The 26,635-nt window shown below is 40.6% G+C and overlaps 1 protein-coding gene and 1 long non-coding RNA gene across 3 annotated transcripts in view; one reads left to right on the top strand and one right to left on the bottom strand.

Annotated features, from left to right (window-relative positions):
- Positions 1-26,635, top strand: part of LOC110970813 (kinesin-like protein KIF20B) — a 98,034-nt gene that overhangs the window by 58,725 nt on the left and 12,674 nt on the right. Inside the window, exons 31-33 of one of the 2 annotated variants that reach the window (XM_051959747.1) lie at positions 12,178-12,216; positions 22,360-22,434; positions 23,664-23,781. In XM_051959747.1, the coding sequence (XP_051815707.1) occupies positions 12,178-12,216; positions 22,360-22,434; positions 23,664-23,781 (232 nt within the window). The remainder of the gene's footprint in view (positions 1-12,177; positions 12,217-22,359; positions 22,435-23,663; positions 23,782-26,635) is intronic. The other variant, XM_051959748.1, reaches the window with a different exon arrangement.
- On the bottom strand, positions 24,092-26,271 carry LOC127537477 (uncharacterized). Its single transcript, XR_007947135.1, has 2 exons — positions 25,057-26,271; positions 24,092-24,866 (listed from the first exon to the last, which is right to left on the bottom strand). It is a non-coding gene; the product is annotated as an uncharacterized LOC127537477 (long non-coding RNA).

Raw genomic sequence — 26,635 nt, 5'->3', positions numbered from 1 at the left:
CCTCTAAAAAGTCCAGAACTTTGGTCTACTTTGTGTGTGTTTTCTGCAGGCATAATGCATTCCCATTCTGGTGTCAGCACCACTGCATCATGTTAAAGAGCCCATAGTGCGTTTTTGACTGGTTTTATCCTTTGTTTCAGTACTGCGTTGGATTTTTGTGCATGTCAGGGTAGGGCTGGGTGATATGACCAAAATTTTATATCCTGATATAGCTTATTTTATATCCCGATACGATATACATCACGATATAGCATATTTTTGGTAAATTCAATGAATGAATGAATGAATGGGACTGGGCAGCGGCATACCTTACAAAGTACGGTAGCCTGATCCTTGTCGGTCTTTTTAAATCCAAACCAACGCCATATGACAGAAGTTCCCCCTCTTTTAGGTACAAGCTCGTCAGTTTGAGCTGGTTGTTCGTGTTCATATTTCCCAGTTTGCATGTAATTGTAATCAACGTTGTAGGAGAGAGGAATAACATTGTGGAAGAGACCAAAAAGTGAGTATAAAACAATCAAAATATGTTTTTGAACTAGAGGCTAAATGCTGTGGTTTATTTTAGTATGTCAGGAAAGAAAACATTTTCATTTATATTCCGCTCCGTAAGTCTGGATGGGAGCTGTAGTGACTTAGCGCATGCGCGATTCATTTGTCGTCTGGCCGTGGAGTGATGTGCGTCTCCCCTAATCAGACACTGGGACTGCTGCGGAGTTACTGGACTGACAGCCTGTGCTCTGGGAGGGGGAGAAGCTCACAGCAGCACCTGCTGCTTGTTGAGGACAGTAACTGCAGAATGATCCGAGTTTTCCTTTCAGAGTCTCCAAAACGGCACAAAAAGTTGCTAGATTTGTCGCTAGTCGCTTTTGACAAAAAAAAGTCGCTAGGACGCTTTGGAAAGTCGCTAGATTTAGCGAGAAAGTCGCTAAGTTGGCAACACTGCCACGGCACGCGGCCGCATATCTATGCGCGGCCGCATGCCTGGGCTTGCCGTAAGGCACGTCAGTGATGTAAAATACTGCCGTAAAGCGTGTTTTGCTACACTGCAATATTAACGATAGGATCTTCACATAAAACGATAGACATTTTCTATCGTCCAGACGATATCTATCGTCATATCGCCCAGCCCTATGTCAGGGTCTACAAGGTCACACCAAAGGAAGTTATTCTCTCCAATAGATAACACTGCGACTTACCCGCCTGAAAGTCTACATTTAAAATGTTTGCTTTAGTTGAGACTTTTTATTTCCATCACCATGTAACACATTGCAGCTAGTTTAACCCGAGCAGCTCCTCACTGAAGTCTCTTCAGTTTGGGCTGCATTTCTGTGCTTCAATTTAGAAATTTTGGATTTCCAAACCTTGCCAATTTTGTTTTGCTTTCTTTGAGTTAACTGAACAGTAGGGCTGAGTACCGAACTTCGGTTCTTTAATGGCACCGACCGAAATGTTTCGGTAGTAATGAGTATCGAAATAAGCCTCGTCTTTCAGTTCCATGTTCCGGTACTTATCACGTGATTATGATAAAGCAAACCTGTGATTGGCTGTAACATTACACGTGATTGTGGCAAGCCGGAAAAAAAACATGCTGCCCATTCACAGACAGGTTTCACGTTAGGTACATTGAATTTACTGCAGTTGTGTAGCGTGTCGTCGAAGCAAGAGTACCTGGCTGCAGCAAGAGGTCCCTCACTGTCGAAGTGGGAAAAGATGCCTCTGAGGTCTAAAACGTGGCTCTACTTTTGTAAAATGGACACCAATAGTGCGCTGTGCAGTATATGCCAAAGCGGGTGGTAAACTCCATCTAAGGCTAAATACCGGCACAAGACCGATCGTCGGCAAGTACCTTAAGGGAAAGTTGAAAAGAACTTTGAAGAGAGAGTTCAAGAGGGCGTGAGACCGTTAAGAGGTAAATGGGTGGGGTCCGCGCAGTCCGCCCAGGGGATTCAACTTGGCGGGCCAGGGGCGGCCGGTCGGTGCGGGAGGGTCCCCTCGAGGGACACCTCGCCGGGTACGGGCCATCCCCCGCCGGGCGCATTTCCTCCGTGGCGGTGCGCCGCAACCGGCTCCGGGTCAGCCAGGAAGGGTCCGGGGGTGAAGGTGGCTCAGTATGTACTGAACTGTACATTGCTTGCAAATGTTCTTTTGCACTGGAAATCACTGGAAAATTAACCTCAAGATGTGAAAAGTAATGTGTAATGCAATTTTCATTCCGTTAGAGTATATATTGTAAAACTGGTATCGAAAAAAGTATCGTTTAGGAACCGGTATCAAAGTGAAGGTATCGGAATTGGTACCGGTATCGAAACTTTTAGATTGATACCCAGCCCTACTGAACAGTCAGAGCTGATGGGGCTTTTTGCGGTGGAATGATAATTGACAGCACAACAAAAAAACAAGCTTGTCAAATTATAAACAAAACTACTGTAATTTTGTGAGGGCTAGGCCGGCCTAAGATCATTTTAACTTTGAGCATTTCAGTTTCTGAGCTTTGTAGCTACTGTATCGTTTATGTTAACTTGAAGAGTAGCACAGTTTGTCGCATGTGTACTCACAACCTCAATTTAATACACAACCACTGTAACTAGGACTATTTAAGTCTGAGCTCTCTTTGATGCACTGTCAGATACCTGAGGCTTTGTATGTTTTCAGAAAGAAGAGATGAGCAAATATGAGTTGTTGTCGGTTATATTCCAAACATTGATCAGGATAAAATGTGCATGTGTATAATGTATTTTTTTTTTTGCGTTAAGCTGTTTGATCCATCTTTCTGTCCTCAGGCCCTTGCTCTGATAGATTATAAGATGGGGTTCGTCCTCCATTTCTTTTTATCATCGCAGCCTTGCATTCCACACATAAACAGAACCACACAGTCTGACGTGACACAACCTATACTTATTGAAATTTACTGTCCCCATTCATCCAGCATATGACGGATCACAGTGAGCTCTGACTTTCCCCTCCCACTCATGTTACGCAGCTCGTAATAGAGGCTTTGCAGTTCCATCGCAAAACTCCTACCAAATGTGTCAGTCGTCGTCATCATCGAGGCCCTTTGGAGAGATAAATGTGTGGAAATAACTTCTAAATATATCCTAAACCAGCCACACAAGGCAAAAAAACCCACTATTGTGATGGATTAGAATGTACCCAAGTAGTTGTTTTGTATTTCAAAATGTCACTTGCGTCACCAGTTATGTTGGAGCATTTAGAGTAGTTGTGAGTAGAGCGTCAACATTTAAGTGTTTCTGATGGGGGGGAAAGGAAGATTGTTGTCGTAGGATTTTTAAAAAGCCCCATTAAGTAATATTTGTCATATTAGCATCAAGTGACTCACTGTAATGTGAAAAGGTCGCTTGTACCAGATGAACCCTGACAAGGAATTCAAATGTACTCCGCTTGCCCAGAACAAAACACTAGTCATTAAAGAAAGAGGCGCTTCTAGCAGCTAAATTGTTAGATTCTTTCTTTTCTGGAGCTGGTAGAGACAAAACCAGAATGTAAAGAGGGAGAATGTTAGACTAAGATTAATCATATGGAAACAAACATTACTTCAGTTAGTAAAAATAAGTTGTCAGTTCTTAGTCATTTGGCAAATACAACTGGAGAGGACAATTGTCAAGTCTTTCTGCCTTTTAGTGATCGTGAATAAAAAGCTCAGTCCCACAAACCGTTCTTCAGCACTAAAGCAGCACCTCAGTGTCATTCTTATGTGAGGAAGAAACCATTTGGCTTTTTTTATTTCTTTAACCAGTTGTCTCGGATGGAGCTCTGAGTGTGTGCCCTGAAAAAAGTAACAGCAGGATTGTTTGTGCACAACATTTGCACGCAGGGAGTCAAGCAATGTCATTGAAGTGGCTGATTCAAAGGCAAAACCTAGCAGGGCTGACGTACTGCATAATCCAACTCCTCTGCAAAACTTGTGTTTTTCAGTGTGGCATGTTTCTAGCTTAAAGGTTGTCGTGGTTGTTTTCTCATACCTGGAATTTACATCCAGTAAATCACACTAAAAATAGTTCAACTCAGCCCTAATATTCACAGATACCTCAAACTTACTTCTAATTTTGTGTCGTTGTTGGAAGACTTGAGACACATTTTTATTTAGTTTAAAGCTAGAATTTTATACAGTATTCGCTGCTTGCTTGTTAATTGTTTTTAACTACTTACAGCCAACGTTGGTTGGATTTGAAGCCTCAAGACTGAATCCCAGCACTTTCCATTGAACATTAAAAAGTGCATAATTTTATTTGAATTCATCCGGCAGGTATTGCTTGTTACTTGCTTTAAGCTACTTATAGCCAACGTTGCTTGTTTGTTTATAGCTTTAAGTTGCCCTCAGCAAATGTTGCTGTAGGGTAGGAGACCAGGCGGTTTGTTCGCCAGAGGGTGTTTTAGGTTTTGTGTGTTGGCCTGTGGCACATCAGTCCTTCATTCAATCTGTCTCTCTGCGGATTTGTCTGCCAGCAGGATCTTGGCCTGTCCTTGATCCAGCCGAGAGTCAGCAGGAGCACCGGCAGAGTGCAGGTTCACCGCTGATTAATGGGATGAAACTTAATAGAGCCTCACAGAGGTCAGGGAGAGAGTGAGTCAGAGAACAAAGAGAATGTGAGCGCCGCAAAGCTTTAAGCCCGAATTGCAGATGTGCTTTTTTTTCTTTTAGGCCACTCAATTGAAAAAAGGCCATCCATCTTGCTTAATTTTGCTGTTTAGGGATTTAACACAACTGTAGAAGAAAAGGTGAATGATTGAGGAGAAAATTTTGTGTTAAAAGTAGGGATCAACTGATATGTTTCTCTTTATAGGGTCGACAGGAAAGGTCTATAACAGATATTTGGAACCAATTTGCATTACATGTGATAGCAGAGAACATATCATTCATAACTAGTCTTCTTCATGTATAAATGGTGACGGTAATCGAATATTTACTCTGTGACGATCGGCGTTGGTTTGTCCATCTGTCTGTCTGTTAGTAACATTACTCAAAAACGGACTAACACATTTTGATGACATTTTCAGGGATGATCAGAAATGACACAAGGACCAAGTGATTAGATTTTAGCAGTGATGCCATTTAAATTCTGGATCAATGGATTTGTTTAAGATTTCTGTTATTGCGAGATAGCGGTACAGCGTCACTGTAACTATGACAACAAGTGAACACTATGTCAGCTGCCTGCTGATGATCAGAAGGTTGCGATCCTACTGCAAACCAAACACTGCAGACTTATCGGGACTTGTTCATCGAAAATGATACAAGGAACAATTAAATTGTGGGAGTGTATCCGAGTCCCATCAGTTCCTGCCGCCCACCACATATTTAGGTCATGCAATTCGGTATCCGTCTGTAACGTACACATGCATAACACACGCCTCTGCTCAGTGCAAGGTCATTTTGTTTGTGGGTACATCTGTATTAAATGGCCACATTCTATGTTGCCGTGATTTCTGATCATTAGTAACTAATAAACAAATGCTGCATTTCTGACAATGCCATCTGGGGGAATGAACAGCCTTGGTGGAGTACTGTGCTCAGAGTGCTTTCTAGTTCAAATAAAAATAGGAGTGAGTAAATTAGGACACTCTACTGTTTGTGGCATCAACTCAGATTGATCAGTTTGTCTCCTGCAGTTACATTGGAGGAGATTCAGTGGAAATGAACTGAACTTCTCTTGTAATTTCTTGAAGACGAGTTAATTTCTATTGAAGCTCCTTCGACTACCATGACTGATGACTGAGAATCTGCACAGACATGTAGATGAAGAACAACCGACGCAGCTACGTCAGTTGTTCTTCTCTTTCTTAATCTTTCACAGTTCTATCACATTTATCACCTACCAAAGTCCATATCTTTAATCATTATTTGTTCTTGTTTTCCAGACTCTGTTTCACGTTAATCTGTGGCTGCCTGCTAACTTAGCCAGTAGCATAGCTTTGGCCACTGAGAGTAGCTAAATTCCTGGTTTATGGCAATTGCTTGTGTTTCTTGTTGAATTTCTGCTTGAGACATTTCTGAGACCACAGATCAGCTAAAGACAGAGAGAGAGGGCTGTATCAGACCTTAAGTAGTGCATTTAATTTATGAATAGTTACTCAATAAAAATACCGATGCCAGTAATAGGACAAAATGGCAAATGTCAGCCAGGCTGATAATCCCTCCATCCCTAGTTAAATTACGTGTCTTCAGCGTTTTTTGTTGCTGCATCTCTGATTTTTGATAGATTGTCATTTAACGTCCAGCCTGTTTGATCTCCTATTCGAGTAAAACCTTGAACAATTCTTAACTAATCATCTGAGATCCATATATGAGGTGGAGCGAAAATGAAAACTGCTGCCGATGAATCTACTTCAAAATGCAAAAGTTTAGTTTATACTCGACCTTCTCATTTAGGAAGGCTAATTTGTCGAAGAGCTCTCTCAAATTTTTAGCTGGTTAGTGTGGAGGTGGTGAATAGGAAAAACATCCCTCAGCTGAAGTACCAGGATTCAAGGCTGCCTCTTCTCCTCTCTCTGGTTTAATTTCGTCTGTGGGTGTTTAACCATCACAACTCGAACTTTTAGTTGTGGGCTCATAGTTACTGATGTTCTCAGTGAAGCCAAATACAAAGAAACAATTACGAAAAAGATGAAACATTGAATTTTATTAAAGGTTCCATATTGTGAAAATCCATTTCATTCATTTCTTCATAGGTACTGTATAGACTTTATGGTGTAAAATAATTCTGCCATTCTCGAGCCGCCTCTACGGTGGCCGAGACCCGCCATCGCTGCAAATAAAAGAAACGCTGCAAACAAAAACAAATGCTGCTGCAAATAAAAGAAACGCTGCAAATAAAAAGAAACGCCGCTGCAAATAAAAGAAACACTGCAAACAAAAACAAACGCCGCTGCAAATACAAAAGAAATGCTGCAAATACAAAAGAAACGCTGCAAATAAAAAGCCACAACGGAAGTGGATTACTGGGGATTATTTTTGCCGATACACCGGTGTGAGAAGAAGAATAAGTAGAAGAAGAAACAAGAACAGGAGTACGACTTGGAAAACGAACGAGAAAGTAAGTCAAAATGTTAGTGTTTAATGTCACTACGTCTAATTTTTAATGTGTTATCTGGTTAGGCCATGTAGCCCCAGGTTTGAAGGTTTGAAGTTGAACTGGAGGATGCCGGTTTGTTGTTAGCCGTCAGTTGTTTCCACCCGGATGTGTTTTCGTTCCGGACTCATTCATTCTGTCCGCTCGGGCGGACGGGCGCCGGTGGCAAAGGATGGTTCGCCCGGGGCGCAAATCTAGCCAGGACCGAATCTGTGTGTTTTTCTGGGGTAGACACTGTTCTGGAGTGAGAGCGTGCAGTGGTACATGTTACTGTGTTTTGCTGCATATTGGAGTAAAGTTACCAAACTCGATTGTCCTCTGGTTAGCCGAAGCTAACAACACACCGGCATCCTCCAGTTCAACTTCAAACCTTCAAACCTGGGGCTACATGACCTAACCAGATAACACATTAAAAATTAGAAAGGCACTCGGAGAGCGCAGACCTCCGCCAGGCCATCTGTCTGTCTGTCTGTTTGTCTGCTTACAGCATAACTCAAAAAGTTATGGACGGATTTTCACCAAATTTTTACAGAATGCCCGGAAGAGCAAAAGTAACAATCGATTAGGTTTTGAAGGTGATCCGGATCACCGTCTGGATCAAGGATTTTTTTGAAGGACTCTGTACCATTGAGAGATGGCCTTCAAACAAAATCATGGATCCAGACGGTGATCCGGATCACCTCCAAAATCTAATCGATTGTTGCTTTTGCTCTTCCGGACATTCTGTAAAAATTTGGTGAAAATCCATCCATAACTTTTTGAGTTATGCTGTTAACAGACAAACGGACAAATAAACTCCGATGATTACATAATCTCCTGGCGGAGGTAATTAGACGTAGTGACATTAAACACTAACATTTTGACTTACTTTCTCATTCGTTTTCCAAGTCGTACTCCTGTTCTTGTTTCTTCTTCGACTTATTCTTCTTCTCACACCGGTGTATCGGCAAAAATAATCCCCAGTAATCCACTTTCGTTGTGGCTTTTTTATTTGCAGCGTTTCTTTTGTATTTGCAGAATTTCTTTTGTATTTGCAGCGGCGTTTGTTTTTGTTTGCAGTGTTTCTTTTATTTGCAGCGGCGTTTCTTTTTATTTGCAGCGTTTCTTTTTTATTTGCAGTGGCGTTTCTTTTTATTTGCAGCGTTTCTTTTTTATTTGCAGCATTTCTTTTTTATTTGCAGTGGCGTTTCTTTTTATTTGCAGCGTTTCTTTTTTATTTGCAGCGTTTCTTTTGTATTTGCAGCGGCGTTTGTTTTTGTTTGCAGTGTTTCTTTTATTTGCAGCGGCGTTTCTTTTTATTTGCAGCGTTTCTTTTTTATTTGCAGTGGCGTTTCTTTTTATTTGCAGCGTTTCTTTTTTATTTGCAGCGTTTCTTTTTATTTGCAGCGTTTCTTTTTATTTGCAGCGTTTCTTTTTTATTTGCAGTGGCGTTTCTTTTTATTTGCAGCGTTTCTTTTTATTTGCAGCGTTTCTTTTTTATTTGCAGCGTTTCTTTTTTATTTGCAGTGGCGTTTCTTTTTATTTGCAGCGTTTCTTTTTTATTTGCAGCGTTTCTTTTGTATTTGCAGCGTTTCTTTTGTATTTGCAGCATTTCTTTTGTATTTGCAGCGGCGTTTGTTTTTGTTTGCAGTGTTTCTTTTATTTGCAGCGACGTTTCTTTTATTTGCAGCGGCATTTCTTTTTTATTTGCAGCGGTGTTTCTTTATATTTGCAGCGTTTCTTTTATTTGCAGCGATGGCGGGTCTCGGCCACCGTACGCCTCACATCCTGGGCTCCCACTGTCAGTTGTAGGTGCAGAGAGTCTTCTTCCTGAAGGAGGCGGGAGCAGCAGCATATCATTGGTTTTCGGCTCGTTTAGAACAAACCTAAAACCAAAGTTTATACAGTCACAGTGCGGTTTATCATCTTTGCGATATTAAGAGCTGAAAAACTAAAGGACACACCGTGAGGACAAGTGACACTTTGATTCATTTTCTGTAAAGAGGCAGAATATGGGAGCTTTAATCCTGAGAAATGTTGAAGTAAACTAGGGTAAGTTCAGTCTCTGGAACTCCTGGCACCTTTCACAGTATGTACAGGCCTATGAATTGTCATAAATTGAAAATCACTTATACATTATTGCTTGAAGGTAGATCGTTACAGGTTTCACATGCTGCTGGTTCAGTAATGGATGCATTAAGGATGTTATGAATGTGTTATTTGATATTCTATACCAAGCGCACTGAATTTCTTAAGGATGGGTTTCCTCAAGAATTATTTCTGCCCTCCTCTATAGTACGTTTATTATGTAAATGGACTTGACTGAATGAATGTATAATAAAACTACAATTTGGTATTTCGTCCGATTAAGAAACATGCTTATGGGTCTTTTTTCATCTACCAGTGTTGTTGGCTAGTGGGTACATTTGTGACTCTGCTCTTGATACCACATTTAATCTGCACAACATTATATTTTGGCAGGCTGGATTGTAAGGACACTTGAAAACAACATCAGCGTTTGTGCGTGTTGTGTGTGGAGCATCACTACAACAGATAGAGCTAAAGCAGTTCACCAACGACAGTAAAATTTCATGATCTGACTATTTTAATGACAAAGTGACCTTGAATTCTGTGAATGTTTGTCTTTGAGCTGCGTAGATTGCGATGTTTCCTCTGTTCATTCCAAATGCTCTGTGACACTGTTTGCGTTCCGGTTTTTGATTGTCTAATGTGTTGCTGATCAACACAAACACAAAATATGTCCTTACACAACTCAGTTTGTTGCTTTTTAACAACACAGCAGACTTGTTGCTGCAGTTGCATTTGATGCTGGCATTCGTCATGTTTTTATTGGCCAGTATCTACAGCATCTATAGTATTCTCTGTAATTTCTGTACCATAACCAAACAAATACTGTCATGTTTTGACATCAGCTTTGTGCCACAGGATCGGTTCTTGTTTCATTTGTAGAATAAACTGTGGAAACATGTCATGGGCAGTATATTAAAGGTTTGATTCACACAAATAAGAAGGAAAAACTCATTTTATTCCTTCCTGTCTGTCAGCTTTGGAAAGCAGTGGAAACCGGCTTATGTCTCGAGTTTCCAAATGGAAGAGCTGCTTTGTGCTTTATGTGCTTTCAATATTCTTTAGATGACAGCTGGGTTCCATAAGGCGTGGTCACACAGACTAAGTCATTGTTTTTTTTAATCTACAAAAAATCCTTTTCTCTTTTACTTCTGGGTAGTTTTTGAGGTTCCAGATGGTGATGGTGTTGATTGGATGTCCACCCACCCCACAATATCATAATGTAAAATGAGAAACCAAAAAATACCTGGTAACCAGTTAACGAACTTAACTGCAGCACCTTTTCAGTCCAAACACTCCTTTCAGTACTACTGGAGCATCACTGAAAACATCCCGTGGTCTTAAAGGTTGCAGAGCTAAATGCTCCCAGAGCCACACAACCTCTTCAACAGTGTTTCTGCTGCTGCCAGTTTGATCATGTGTGTTTACTTTGACTCATAAATAGGCATGTTTTTCTGCTTCCTCAGTGTCATCTGGAGAGAAAAAAGGGGAGGATGGACATCATATGTAGAACAAGAAAAGCACTCAGAGAGGCAATACTCTGCCAAGGCTGCTCAGTCGTATCATTCCTGACTGATGAAATCTTGAATAAAACATTTACAAATTGTGCAACCTAAATGCATAGCGGGCGGCAGGAATTGATGGGACTCAGAAACACCCCCACAATTTAATCAATTGTTTCTTGTATCATTTCTGACAGATAAGTCCCAATGAGTTTGCAGCGGTGGATTTGTAGTCGGAATGCAATCATGTAGTCGTCAGTAGGCAGCTGATGTAGTGTTCACTTGCTGTCATGGATACATTAATGCTGTGCCACTATCTGACTGATACAGAAATCTTAATCAAATCCATGGATCCAGACTTTAAGCTTCATCGCTGTCAAAATCTGGTCACTTGGTCCTTGTGTCATTTCTGATCTTCGTTGAAAATTTCATCCTAATCCGTTAGTCTATTTTTGAGTAATGTTGCTGACAGACAGACGATCCAACCACCACCAATTGTAACATAACTCCTCTTCTCTTTGGTGGAGTAATGATAGTTAAATCTTTTGGAAACGTCTCTCTTTCTTGTCAGTAGTTGAAGATCGATGCTACGTTTGATAAATGTAAGGCTAAAAGCAGCAGTTAGCATAGCTTAAAGATGGGTGCAACACAAAGCTCACTTAACGCCTTGCCTATTTAGTCTATGCAAACACTAAGTTAAAAAGTGACAGTATAGCTTTCTGGGAGGTTATGATTATGCAGGACTATTTAGTGAACAGGAGCAGTGACTTTTGGGTCACTGGCTGGCATTGTAACCACATCATGATGACAAAATTTCAGGTTTCTTGTCCCCTATGAGCTTGTAGCATGAGGTGTATGCAGCTCAGTTTGGTCTGTGCTTTTCTGAAACTACGACTGCAGCAACACAGTGTGATAAAAGATATTATCAAGACATGCCCTTGCTTCTTTCTTAATGGTCGGTAGAATATAATCCCAACATACCCTTAATACCATTATTGACAAAGCAAATACATTCATGCATATGAAATGAAAGAACTTGATTGCAACAAGACTTTGCAGGGAACCGTTTATTTTGAAGAGAAAGTATTAGTTTTAGTTTCGTATCGAATGCTAAATAAACCAAATATGTATTTTATGTTGTTGATTTTTAGTCTTACCAACCCATAAATTATTACTTTGTGGAACTCTCGTCGTACCCCAACAAGCATTTTTCAATAAAAATGAAACACAAACTTAAGGCTCCAGACTGGCTTTTTCCACTATTTGCACTGGTGTTCTCCTACTGAAAATTTTAGGAGTACCAACAGAAATTGTAGCAGCACCCCTTAAAACTGACATTTAACACGACACTCGTATGCATTACTGATAAATTCTTTGATTGTAAATAATATATTTACTGAAATGTCTTTGTTTTTTTTATTTAAGGAAAAAGTGATAAAATGAAGTGTTATTGAACTGTAGAATTATTGTACAGAGCACTACAGGCTTGTTTTTTAACAAAGTTGTTTCTTTTTGTTAAGTCTCACATTTTCAGGAGGAGTAAACGCCGAACACACAAGGTACCTTTTTTTTTTTTGTCTTTTTCAGTAAATGGCAATGTCATTTTTCATCCCTCCGAACTAAACACACCTCATCACAATCATCTCATTTTTCATCATTATTTATCACATTAGCTTAGCTTTCACCTTTGTTTGCTACATAATTCCATATATGCTGCTTCATAGTTCTGTTGTCTTCGATGAGAATCTGCAGTGTAGAAAGTAGTAACAAAAACATTGAATGAGAAGGTGTGTCCAGCTGGTCGTGTATTATGACAGTAAATAGTTTGGATCACAGTGCATCGCAAACTTTTTTACTTTCTACCTTACTGAACAGTTTGGGATTAAAACACATTCTGTCACACCTCAAGTGTTGAGTGACCAGAAGCCTGCTGACCCGTGTCCCGAGCTTTCCTCAAGGATAGAAGCGAGTAATGAGAAAACCATTCAGTGTTTTCATCTCCAGTTCCTTCACTGGCTCCTGTCCAACGGTAGATTCTGGATGAGTAACGGTGAGCACACGATGCAGAAAACTGCTCGTGCTCATCCACCCTTCCCTCCATCAACAAGATTTTGAAAACAGATGGTGCAACAGTCTAGCTCTGCATCCTCAGCTTTACAGTAGGGAGAACAAAACTCCATTTACATGCACATAATGTTATTTTTAGCCAAAAATCAGAGTAAGGCATCACACCAGTGAGGATGTTTACATGAGCTGCTTGTCAGAGCGTTCCATTGATTTCCTCATTTCAGTAAAGTGTGACTAATGTCTGTGTAATATCTGAAGACGCCGCCTTCACATTAAGCTGCAGAGTCACAGATTCTCTCCAGTATTCACCCACAAAAACAAAATTTCTTCCATGATGCTAATGTAGTGTAACCTTGTGGCAAAATACATGCATGTGATCCTTTGAGACTCCACACAAATAATGGGGATGGAAGGATATATTTAATGTGATTTCCATGGCCAAAAGAGAATGAGATTTCGTATATTAATCTAAGAGATGGCATTTTTGTTGCCTGAACAAGATCATTAAGCAGCACTGGTGTACATCTAGAGGAAACTAATACAGCAGTCTTGCAATAAATCCCACCTTTGTGAAGGTTATGGTGTTCTGATGCAACTTTATGGTTGGAAGATGTAGTTTATGGGGCTGTTGAGCTGTATTGCATCACGCAGAGAAGAGTTTTAGCTATCTGGCCTCTCTCTCATTGAAATAACAAGGACAGAAAATATTAGACAGTAAAGCAAAATAGCCACTAACTGATTTTATCTACTTTATTTGATAGGTAAAGGGTACTTTGAAATGTTTCTTGAGTTAACATGCATAAAGAGACTGTTGTAAAGAAAAGTATAAATTTTTTGTTGTTCCTTAATTTATGTTTATAAAACTGCATGGCCCACAACACTACATGATGATATTGAAATATACATCAGCTGCCATCAGAATATTCAAACAAAAAGGCTAAATGTATTCGCTTGTTGTTTCTTATTTTCCAGGTGAGATGAGGGGGATCTTGTTAGCTGAGCTTCTTCTTCCTGTACTGTTAGATTGCTGTGTGTTGCAAAATGTGGTAAAATCTAATACTTGGTCACAGCTGGATAAAGTTTTTCCTGTTTAGTCTGCCTTTCAGTCATGCAGCTTAATTAGAAGTACGCTCTATGTCTTAATCTAGTGGTGGTTTCAGCTGCAGGTAAACGTTTAATCAAATTGCTGTAATTATCTGCTCTCGTATTCATGCATCTTTTAATTGCAGGTGTGTGTTAAAATGTAGAGCAGAACTGGCTTCCTCAGTGTTCGATTTTTCCTGTGAACTGCTCTTTTTCTATTTGAACCACATTGACTGTGTCACCAGACGAGCTTGTTCAAAAATACCTTAATAGGGCTGTGGTGTTCTTTGTTGGTGCCGTTTCTGCAGACTCGTGATGTGTTCGGGGCAGTAAAGTCTTGCTGTACTCTCCTTCCTACAGGGAGGTCAGAGTTGAGGTGCAGCCACAGGACAGCGCTCCTGAAGTCTGTTGGGATTCAAGTTCCATGTTCAAGGACACTTCAGTGGATAACTTGGGGGTCAGAGAGTAAAATTATTATCACATGGTTGCTTGTGTGGCCTCACTGCTCCCAGCTGAGTATGAAGTCATTGTTGGAATGACTAATACTGTACAACTGCATTTAGAAAAGTAAAATGTAATCAAAGTGAGACAGCACCGTCCAAGCTGAACACTTGCAGTTAAACGTCTTTAAAGTGCCACATTTTGTAATTCTGATCAACTTTTATGGTGTTTATTGCAACAGAATATGTTCTATTTCTGTTTTCCCTTTTTTTTCTGGGAGATCTCTGTAATTCCTTCAATGGATGTAAATGATAATTGGTTACTTGATGAATTGCTGTTGAAGAACATGTCAGAAAATACTATACATGAGCTGTAGTATCTGGGAATGACTCTTACTGTTTAGCACTGTAGCCTCCTGAGGCAGTAGTTGGAAAGATATATACAGAAAAAATATATGCAGAATATATCCCCTTTGTAAGATGATCCGTTAAAACACCACAGTGTTTGGAGTAGCATCCCCATCTTCCAAGCATGATATCCCAATTTTCCAATCTGGATTTCTAGATGGTTGACCTGCAGTCAAAAAGGCACTGCAACTGGTCAATGTTCATGCCCGTCCTACATTTCTGTTACCTCAAACTACTATCCGTTCGAAATCAGAGAGCATTGTGGAAGTTTCGCTTGTTAAGGGCCACCATGACAACGTCTTCTGTCATGCTGAATGCCTCCTGGCCAGAGTTCTCCTATCATAAGTGGTCTGAAGTATGCCAAGATGGTGTCATTTTTGCATGGTGACTGGTAATTTACGTCACTGTAGTGGCACCCTGTCACATGATATCAGGCAATAAAGAGACTTATGTCACATGACTGTGACTGATTATTGATTGACAACACGACCAGTCACACTATCAGTCAGGTAATTAGTAAAAACCTGCCATCCTTATTTCCTTCCGCTTGACCCCCAACAACTGAAAAATTAATGTTCGACCTTTGGACATTCTGACCACAAAGTATAATATTTGTCAGTTGATGTTTTAAACCCTGCTAGGTTTTCTTTAGACACTTTATAGGGTAAATGTTCCACCACAACAATTCCGTCCACCGCTGTTTTGAAAGAACACCAAAGCCACATGCTTTTCTTAGTTGTCCTTCCCTTGGCAACTGTGATTGATTTAAAGAAATACAAACAATCAATTTCCCTCCTTATAGCAGGCTGATGTTGTGTTGCAGCCAGACCATTATGTTCTACAGAACGGTTAACTAATGTGGAGTGAATACTGGACATTGATCAGATGGATACAAGCACAACTACAAATTATTGTTCCTGCTGAATGTGTAAATCAACTCTTTAACAGCTAAGTTCCACTCTGAAAAAATGTGTTATTACATTTGTTTATTCATCTCGCTCGATTATTGTGCTTTGCTGAATTCATGTACTAAAAAACTTTCATGTACTGTATAAAAATCATTTCAGTCATAAGGACATTAACTATTTGTACTCCGCGTGGAATTGTAAGAAGAGTGTTTTCAAAAGCAGATGATTTTGTTCCCGTTATTTGTCTATAGGCAAGTTTTGTATAGAAAGCTTTCATCGTACAAATACTTCAACTGGAGGCCTTCGTGCTCACAAATGGATTATTCAAGGAAGCGTACTCAGGTTTTGCGTCATGACAGTATTGATCTTTGAACAATTGCTTTCATCGAATGGTGCAGATGAGTGTGCGGCTCACTTGTTATTGTCGACGGCTTACATTTTCTAAAGTTAAGACCTCGTTTCATGCAACTCCATTTGATCTCGATGCACTGGGGGGTCAGTACAACCCGTGCATCAGCATTTATATTAGCAAGACGGTGTTTATATATCCTTTTTTTTCCCCCAGTTCAAATACTGCTTCTGGTTGCGTGGAGTGTTTTTCCTCCAGAGACCTGACACCAAAACAATGTTAAATGCAAAGTAGATGCTTCCACAGTCCTCCTCATTCATCTTGGTTTTTCAAAGTAATTATATCGTTAGAATCAATGGAATAATTTACATTTAATTGCTGCCTCTTAAATGGAGTGCTCGTATTTCATCCGTGTGACATCCAGGCAGGGAGCTGCATGGCAAAGTGGGGTTCTTATCTGGTGGATTTGACATCTGTAGGCAGTGACCCAGCAGCGATGTTCCGGCCGATTTCATCAGCCGTCCAGACCAGTTGTTCCATTCAATTTTTCTCTGAGATAATGGAGCATTGGCAGACTGGAACATGTAAACTGGCATGACATGAACACACACGAGCAAGTAAACGGACTCTCCTCTCATTTATCTCTGTCGTTTTCCACTCTCTTTCTCTTTTTTTTGTCTCGCCGTCCTTTCACCGCTTTCATTCATTTGTCAGTCTCTCCGCCCTCCTCTCCTCGATGCTTTGTCTTTCCAAACGTCTGTTCAGCAGAAGAGTTCTTAATGATTTATTGATGACGGTGTGACTTTTCTTGTGACGAGACATCACTGCTGTCCCAGAAAAATCTTAATCTGAGTTTTTAGCTTTTTTGATGTTGGTGTTGAGAGTTTTGCGGCCCTCTCAACAGAAGCACCGTGCAGTCAATCTGTCGTACACTATTCTATATAACTCTTATTTTTACTCTGCCAAGGAATGCATTGGTTTGTCTGTCTGTGAGCAACATAAATCAAAAACGTACTAACGGATTTGGATGAAATTTTGAGGGAAGGTCAGAAATGACACAAGGACCAAGTGATTAGATTTTGGTAGTGATATGGCTTATAGTGTGGATCCATGGATTTGTTAAAGATCCGTGTATGTATCATTACGAGATAGCGACACGGCATCACTGTAACCATGACACCAAGTGAACACTGCCTGCTGATGATCACATGATTGCTATCCTACTACAAATCCACCGGTGTGGACTTATCAAGACTTATCTGTTAAAAATGATACAAGAAACAATTGATTAGATTGTGGGGGGTGTTTAGAGTCCCATCAATTCCCACCATCCGCTACATATTTAGGTCACATGATTTGGTAATTTTTTATTAAAGATTTGATCCATCGGAAATGATACAACTGAGCAGCCTTGATGGAGTACTGCACTCTCTGAGTGCTTTTCTTGTTTCTACATACAGTAGGTACGGAAAGTATTCAGACCCCTTGAAATGTTTCACTCTCTGTGTCATTGCAGCCATTTGCCAAAATCAAAAAAGTTCATTTTATTTCTCATTAATGTACACTCAGCACCCCATCTTGACAGAAAACAACAGAAATGTAGAAATTTTTGCAAATTTATTGAAAAAGAAAAACTGAAATATCACATGGTCAGAAGTATTCAGACCCTTTGCAGCGACATTCATATTTAACTCACATGCTGTCCCTTTCTTCTGATCCTCCTCGAGATGGTTCTGCTTCTTTATTGGAGTCCAGCTGTGTTTAATTAAACTGATTGGACTTGATTAGGAAAGGCACACACCTGTCTATATAAGACCTTACAGCTCACAGTGCATGTCAGAGCAAATGAGAATCATGAGGTGGAAGGAACTGCCCAAGGAGCTCAGAGACAGAACTGTGGCAAGGCACAGATCTGGACAAGGTTACAAAAGAATTTCTGCAGCACTCAAGATTCCTAAGAGCACAGTGGCCTCCAGAATCCTCAAATGGAAGAAGTTTGGGATGACCACAACTCTTCCTAGACCTGGCCATCCAGCCAAACTGAGCAATGGTGGGAGAAGAGCCTTGGTGAGAGAAGTAAAGAAGAACCCAAAGATCACTGTGGCTGAGCTCCAGAGATGCAGTCGGGAGATAGGAGAAAGTTCCACAAAGTCAACTGTCACTGCAGCCCTCCACCAGTCGGGGCTTTATGGCAGAGTGGCCCGACGGAAGCCTCTCCTCAGTGCAAGACACATGAAAGCCCGCATAGAGTTTGAAAAAAACACATGAAGGACTCCCAGACTATGAGAAATAAGATTCTCTGGTCTGATGAGACCAAGATTGAACTTTCTGCTGTTAATTCTAAGCGGTATGTGTGGAGAAAAGCAGGCACTGCTCATCACCTGCCCAATACAATCCCTACAGGGAAACATGGTGGTGGGAGCATCATGGGGGTGTTTTTCAGCTGCAGGGACAGGACGACTGGTTGCAATTGAAGGAAGGATGAATGCGGCAAAGTACAGAGATATCCTGGAGGAAAACCTCTTCCAGAGTGCTCAGAACCTCAGACTGGGCCGAAGGTTCACCTTTCAACAGGACAATGACCCTAAGCATGCAGCTAAAATAACAAAGGAGTGGCTTCAGAACAACTCTGTGACCGTTCTTGACTGGCCCAGCCAGAGCCCTGACCTAAACCCAATTGAGCGTCTCTGGAGAGACCTCAAAATGTCTGTCCACCAACGTTCACCATCCAACCTGACAGAACTGGAGAGGATCTGCAAGGAAGAATGGCAGAGGATCCCCAAATCCAGGTGTGAAAAACTTGTTGTGTCATTCCCAAGAAGACTCACTGCTGTACTAGCTGAAAAGGGTGCTTCTACTCAATACTGAGCACAGGGTCTGAATACTTATGACCATGTGATATTTCAGGGTTTTTTTTTTAAAATAAATTTGCAAAAAATTCTACATTTCTGCTTTTTCTCTGTCAAGATGGGGTGCTGAGTGTACATTAATGAGAAATAAAATGAACTTTTTTGATTTTGGCAAATGGCTGCAATGACACAGAGAGTGAAAAATTTCAAGGGGTCTGAATACTTTCCGTACCCACTGTATGTTGTCTTCCCCCCGTTTTTTCTTGGCTCTCAAAGCCTGTATTCTCGTTCTCCAGATGACAGGGTGTGTATTTATGAATCAATCATCAGAGTTGCTCCAAGACAGTGATTGCAGCTGTCACAAAGAAAAGTAATCATAACTGCCTATTAATCAGGTCAATTTCTTCTCCATAAATAGGTTTTGGCTGCATAATGTAGCCTCAGCATTGCAGCGATGTGGATTTAGCCACAGGTGTGTCGGGATGTGTTTGTTGCATATTTTACCCAAAAGCTTTTTTCTGTTAAGAGGAATTTTTTGGCAACCTCTTGGGTTTTAGCTCACACCAGTGCCAAGATCAGAGAATAAAAATAATGTTTTGGTGTTTTGTTAATTGCAGTTTTACTTATTCCAGCAAAATACACATTTTTGTTTATCAAATGGTCATAAATACAATGAAATGCATAGATTTCTATCACCTTTACTGTATACTAAATTTACTTTGCATATTAAAACTACATCTTAAAACTCCTGTGTCATTTTGGCTAAACAAAAAAGTACATTTTTTGATAAGTCAGGCATTTGATAACATGTTTTAAAGTTTCATACTGGTTTTTTGACTGCTAATAATAATAATGCATTTTATTTGTACAGGGCTTTTCAACACACTCAGACACTTTACATAGAAAATCAACAAACACTGAAATAGAGCAACTTCATACGCTAATATCTAAGGAGACGAAATGTGTCTGAAAAATGTTATTTTATTCACTGACTATACATAAATAATGTGCATATGTTTGCATTTATTGAAGAAAATTAGGTCTGGACCGTAAAACGACAGGGTCATTCTGTCTCAAATCATCAACTTTTTAGAACATTTTCTGCTCTGATTTTGCTGAATTTTATAACAGAAAATATTGATGATTATAATCATTTTGTACAGTTTTAGTGTCATGGTTCAAATACTTTGCAAGATATCCTGTGGTCATGGAAAGTATGTTAATCTGTCTCAGAAGGGTCAAATTATTGGCCTGCATCGACCAAATAAAACAAGGAGATTTCTGAAAACTGCTAAAATCAGGTTAAGAACCGTCAAATGCATTATTAAGACCTGAAGGATAGCAGTGAACCATCATATTCCAGGAACGAATGTGGTCAGGACAAACTTAGATAATTGTAGGAAATCAACATTAGAACTCACCGCTATGTTTAAAAGTGACAATAAGAGCATTTTTACGCGCACAATGCAAAGGGAACTCAATGGATTGGGACTAAACGGTTGTAGCTCTAAGAAAACCACTGATCAGTGAGGCTAATCAGAAAAAAAGGCTTCAGTTTGCTAGAGAGCATAAAGATTGGACATACAGATTTACCCTGTTCCAGAGTGATGGGAGCATCAGGGTAAGAAGAGAGGTGGATGAAGTGATGCATTCATCATGACTAGTTCCTACCAGACTGTGGGGGTTAGGGTTGCGAACTGAGGTTGGTCAGGTTCAGCAATGTTATGTTCGCAAAGAATGAGCTGACTACCTGAATATACTGAATGAACAGGTCTCTATATCAATGGAGTTCTTTCCTGATGGCATGGACATGTTCCAAGATGATGATGCCAGGATTCATGGGGCTCACATTGTTAGTGAGTGGATCAGGGAGTATGAGATGTCATTTTCACACACGAATTTACCTCCACGGAGTCCAGACCTCAGCCCCATGGAGAATCTTTGGGATGTGCTGGAGAAGACTTTGTGTCGTGGTCTGACTCTCCCATCATCAATATAAGATCTTAGTCGTAAATTAATGCAACTCTGGACAGCAATGAATGATGTGACATTGCAGAATCTCATCAAAACAATGCCATGGCAAATACGTATAGTTCTCAGAGCTAAAGGCAGTCCAGCGGAATATTGGAGTGTGTGACTTTTTGTTTTTTAATGAACAGTGTTGTAAACAACTGGAATCTGTTGTTCTTAATAATTTGCGGCAAGAAATTATAAACACACCGCAGCACATCTCAGCCTCTCGCTGTCTCTGCATCTGTCTTTGTCCCCACTCTGGAGTGACATTGTGTCATGTCTCGTTTACTTTCTGCACACGTTCCCTCTATCGTCTCATCTCTCACCACACACATGCACGTTTCATCTTGTTTACTTTGTACGCACACTCCAATTACGCTTTATCGCTATCACTTATCAATACTCATCTGTGTCTCTGCACTACTTTCATGCTTTCTTCCTCACACTCTCTTCAGCTCTACTATACACTTTTTTTAAACATTTTTTCTTTATCTCTACTTCCCCTATACATTCCCTTCTTTGTTCCGTCCTCACGATTATTTTTAAAAACGGTCTCTGACGATTCCACACGTTGTGACCTTTTTCCTGGTTTTCATCGTTGAGCGTGATTATCTCAGGCGCCACGCCCAGTCAGGTCAGCTCCATCCCCAAGGTTCCACGTGAGTCAGAATCGATTCATTTGCTAAAGTGCCAAAAAAATATCCAGGGATTTGTTGGACTGAAACTGATGCAGGCGTATCGAAGTCTGGTGGTTTTATTGCTATATCTTTCAGTGTTTTTGTCACATTTTAGGATGCACTACAGGTTTCTCTGAAGTTTAAAATCCTGATTTGTATGCGCTCATTCTCCCATTTCCTCACACCCCATCACCATCATGTCATTTAACTCATCAGCTCAACGGACTAGGAAGAAAAATGTCAGAAGCTTCACACAATGTATAAATATCTGGGCTACATAAGAAGAAGCAAAAATAATAAAACATTTTCTACCATTACCATTCGCTTCCCTCCAAAATGGCGCTGATTCAGAGCTGAAGAGCACATCACAGACACTCGTTTGTTTTCTTTGTTTGCCTTAATGAAAGGTTTCCCACACATGGCTGACAATACAGCTCATCACTGACATCAGAATCTGGTTCCAAAAGCGAAAACTGAGCATTTAATTGGGTGTTTCGGAGACACTCAGACAATATATTTTGACTGGTAGCAGTTGAGCTCGTCAATGCTTCAAGCCCCTCCGCAGGTAAATAACCCTAAATTGGAGCTTGTTTTTTCCGCTTGGGAATTATTCAGGCTGGTAAAAGTGGAGTTGACAGCCCACTAAGGCCACTGCACAAAGTGTGAGAATGTTTTTTCTCCCGACGTCTGCGCAGCGTTAACGACCGACTCCACCTCGTCCAATCCATCCAGTCATTATGAAGCATTTTGTGGTTGTTTTTAGCTGCTCGTCTCCATCTAACCTGCCGCTGGACTTTTACTAATCCTCCTGGTACACATGACTCAGTGGACATTCAGTGTTTTAACACTTGGTTTGTGCGTTGCCTTAATGTTACGTGTGTTTTTTCCACCTGTGTGTGTGTCTATAGGAAGACGTGGAGGCAGAGAACAGAAGGAACACGAGAACCAAGCTGACGCCAAAGCTGACCCCACACAAGGAGGAGGTGACAACCACGGACACGCATAGACAACACACAGATGTGCACAGAACATGCATGAATATGTTCTCTGACAGTTAACACATCAACATAACAGAATCTACTTTTGGAGAGCAACAATTTGTCACGCAGTAGTCACAATTGTTAGTGACGTCTTCAGTTTTGCCGCTGGATTTAATTTGCAAAGTTATCTGCTAAAATAAGGAGTTGAACTTATGACTTGCCATTAGAAATGCACAAAAATGCTCCCTGCTTTGTAAAACTGCACAGCTACTCTAAGTAAAGCAGCTGAAGGTGAGATACTACAGAGGAAAGCATCATGTTTTTATGTTCTGGTCAATTTAGAGATTTCCTACCACGTCTTTGTTCAGGCTAGTAGAAATAAAACATCCAAAGCACTCGTTTAGTTCGTTTTATTACACTGTGTCTATTGGACATTTATGCAAATCACTTTTTAAAGAGGCGTTATCACTTTTGCATATTCGGACATAAAATTTAATCAAACTTGTAGAACGAATGATAAGCGTCCTAATCTAAGTCATCAACTGGGGAAGTTTCATGTTGAATTTTGTTAGTTTTGTTAGTGGTTTCCAATAAAATGTGTAGATGTTTTCCAAGCCTTTTATCTCACTGATTTTTTGTTTCTCCTCGTCCTTCTACTACTCTTATGTACACCACACTGTCCAGTTTTAGTTGTGTCTATACATTTGAAAGTTTTACAGAGGGCTTTGTTCACATGTCAGTCACAGCCTGCTCGATAGAAGACTTTATTTCTTAAAACAGACTAAAAACTGATTCTTTTTCTTGTTAAAAATATTGTTTGATTTATTCAGCAGCATCTGAAATCTCCTCTTTAAAAACCTTGACTCTAATATGTCAACAAAATATAACAAAAAATCGAGCCCTGTTTGTCCAGTGTTCAGTTCTGGACATTTATGCCAATTTGGGCATTTGAACATAATGTATGAAAACAAAACTTCATTGTCTAATTGAGAGAAATAAACTGAGGAAATTTCATGGTGAGAACATGATTGATTACCTGTAGTATCTCCTCTTCCAGCTCAGGTATGTAGCAGCTTTCCAGAAACAGAATTCTTGAAATACCTTAAACTGGACGATCTTACTCAACTTGCCTTTGATATGTTTGTTTCGATGAACCACAAGCCTTTTTTTTCCAGCTTACTCCACACTGTGAATGGTGTCAGACTAACTGTGGTTCTCTGTCCTGTAATTAGAGTTCTGCCCCAGCGGCTCGTCACAACTCCCAGAGCAGCATCCGCAGCAGAAAGGAAGGAACGCTGCAGAAGATCGGAGACTTCCTGCAGAGCTCCCCCACGCTGCTCGGCTCTAAAGGTCAGTGTGTGACTGTCAGCTGTGGCAGATACTCAACTTGTAGTTCTTTTGTTGGAGAGAATTATGGAAGCAAAGAGCGGTGAAGACCAGAGGCTGCAGATAATCTTTCTTTCAAATATGAACAGTTGTAATCAAGTACAGCAACAGAATGCTGATACGATGATGTGAATATAACTACAGTAGATTTGTTTCCTGAGATGCACAGAACTAATTGTACAGGAAGTGCACACACCTTTCCAGTTCCTTTGTGCAATTTAAAATGTTGTGCAAATCAGAATAATGGCAAGAAATCAAAAACAGCTCTAACAAAGACAAGAAAACATCAGAATCTTTATTTGTAGAGATGCTTACACATGACAACATATGAAAAACCCGTAGCTTAGTAAGACATTACAATTGATCCACAAGGCTTTTCCACTAAAATGATGTTTAAAATACTAATTTAAGACTTAATTCATAAAGGTTCCAGCTTCCTCTAGTTTTATCCTGTTGTCCTCTCTGTTAGCAATATTTGATCTGACAGTATACCCCCAAAATTACTCATAACCTTGCCAAATTTTGATTTATGCTGAATTTTTATTGAACCAATAGGTTATAAATGACATAAACAAATTACAAATGGTAGTAATTTGTGTTTCAGGTGTCAAAGATTGTTTTTTTACACATTTACTATAAATGTCATCTTTAAAATTACTTATACCTCTAAGGTGATGCTTTGTTGTCAAGAAAATGCAGCTTCAACACTTCTAAATGATGATCCAAGTTCTACAGCACTTTAATACTCTATAAATGCAGCTGATGCAGTAGTTCACTTGTCAGTTTCTAGTCAATTAAGTAAATTGCTAAAACCGAAAAGATTAGTGTGCTTGCTGTTAGAGTCCATCACTGAGAGAGAGAGCTGCTGCTCACAAAGAAAGGCTACAAAGCCAAAGTGCTTTCAAGTGCCAGAGACCAGGGTCCAAAGCATTATCAAGAAGGACAAGAAATTCCACCCTGCAAAAAAAAATAACACCAAAAGCATCCTGATGAATCTGAGCAGTGTGGTATCCAAGGCTGGTCTCCATGGATGCAAACCAAAAGCTCACCTGGACAAAGAAAGCAACATTTCTTTATCAGATGGCATGAAAAGAATGGAGAAGCGTTAAACCTCCAAGAACACCATCTCCATGGTCAAACGTGGTGGGATTGATTGTGGTTGGAATGAAATTGAACACATTGGAGGATGAGGTGGAGAGACAGGCACTTAATAAAAAGATGGAGGCCATTTTGACAAACCTGGATCATCCACTTCACATCTGCCTCGGTGGACAACAAAACATCGGTGGACGGCTCCTATCCCTGCACTGCAGGTCTGAAAGAAAGTCTTTCTTCCCATCAGCAATCAGACTGTTTTATTCAAAAGTAAAGAGATGAGGCCAGACAATTGAATTTCCCTTTGGAAAAGGCATAGTATTGTATTGTTATGCTTTCGGGATGTTTTACAGCCGATGGACTAGACAGCCTTGTCAAAGTCAATGGCATCATGAGAAACCAGGACTGCATTAAGATTCTGAAGGAAAGCCGCAGAAAAAAACTTGTCCTTGGGCAGCACTGGACCTTCAAACAAGACAAAGATGTGAAATATACAGCAGCGCTCGATTTAAGGCCGAGAGGTCCGGTCGCCCAAATGACATTTTTTGGGCCACCAACATACGTCAATTTAGACATTTTTAGGAGCCAAAATCAACTTTTAGTGGCCAAAAAAATTAATCCTACTTTTTTTTGGGGGGTGGGTCCAGTTCCTCCTCCACGTCAACTTGTTAGTTGGAGCCGCCGAGCTATCACTGGTCGCTGGGCAAAGTGTGCCTTAAAACCCCCCACGGCCATGAAAAGTCACCCACGAATGAGCAGGGCATTGTCCGGAGCTCCTAGCGGGCGACTGGGACGTTGACAGCCGGAACAGGTGCGGTTTGTCCCGGGCAGATGAGCGGCGAGGAGCAGCAGGTGTTAGCCGAGCAGCTAGCGGGGGATAGCTAGCCAGCCGGGGAGTCTGAGCAGTCTGTGACCGGGGAGAGCAGCCGGCGGACCCGCCGAGTTAAAAATGACAGCTCCGGTGGCTTGGTGCTTTCCGTTCGCGGTGCTCAGGCTCAGTTGGTGCTGTCCTCCGGATGCCGCCACCACATTCTGGGCTGGTTCTGGATCCGACGGAGTCTCGCGATGTTAACGACATTAACATCAGCGACAATAAAGTGTTCAAATTTGAAATTAAATCGGTGGAAATCCGCTGATCCGCGGAAAATTGCCATCCCTGAGACTTGGATTTGGAGGTCAGTAGCCCAAATCAAAATATTTTCGCCCCTAACCAGCGTGTTTTTTGTCATTTTTGGTCGCTAAAATCGGTTTTTAGTTGGAAATGGCAACCTGGCGACCGTCTAAATCGAGCGCTGATACAGACAGTGTTGAAGAACCGGTTAATAGAAAACAATGCCAACATGTTGAGTCTAGACCTGAATCCCATCAAGAATCTAAATGGGGAACTGAAGACCAGTAATGCAAAGTAAATCTTCAGCCTTAAATCCAACTAGAGACAAGCAAAAATAAGAACAATTTCATTGTAGTTATAGCAAAAGATACATAAATAGTTCAAATTCATCATTACTGTATCTGCCACAGTGTCACATTTGTTGTTTTCAGGCAGAACCACCCCACTAGTCAAATAAAAATTCAATATAAATCAAAATTCAACACTGGTACGAATAATTTTGCGCTTGAATGTGTATCTTCAACTCTAAGGTGCTCTGCCAATGTCACCCTCAGGTCAAACAACCCCAGGCGCTTGGAGTTGTTTGCCTGACGTAGCCTCTGAGGTGTTATT

This window comes from Acanthochromis polyacanthus, chromosome 15 (genome assembly GCF_021347895.1).
Source record: "Acanthochromis polyacanthus isolate Apoly-LR-REF ecotype Palm Island chromosome 15, KAUST_Apoly_ChrSc, whole genome shotgun sequence".
Lineage (NCBI taxonomy): Eukaryota > Metazoa > Chordata > Actinopteri > Pomacentridae > Acanthochromis > Acanthochromis polyacanthus.
The sequence above is the reverse complement of the archived record's forward strand: the minus strand, read 5'-3'. Positions and strand labels throughout refer to the sequence as shown.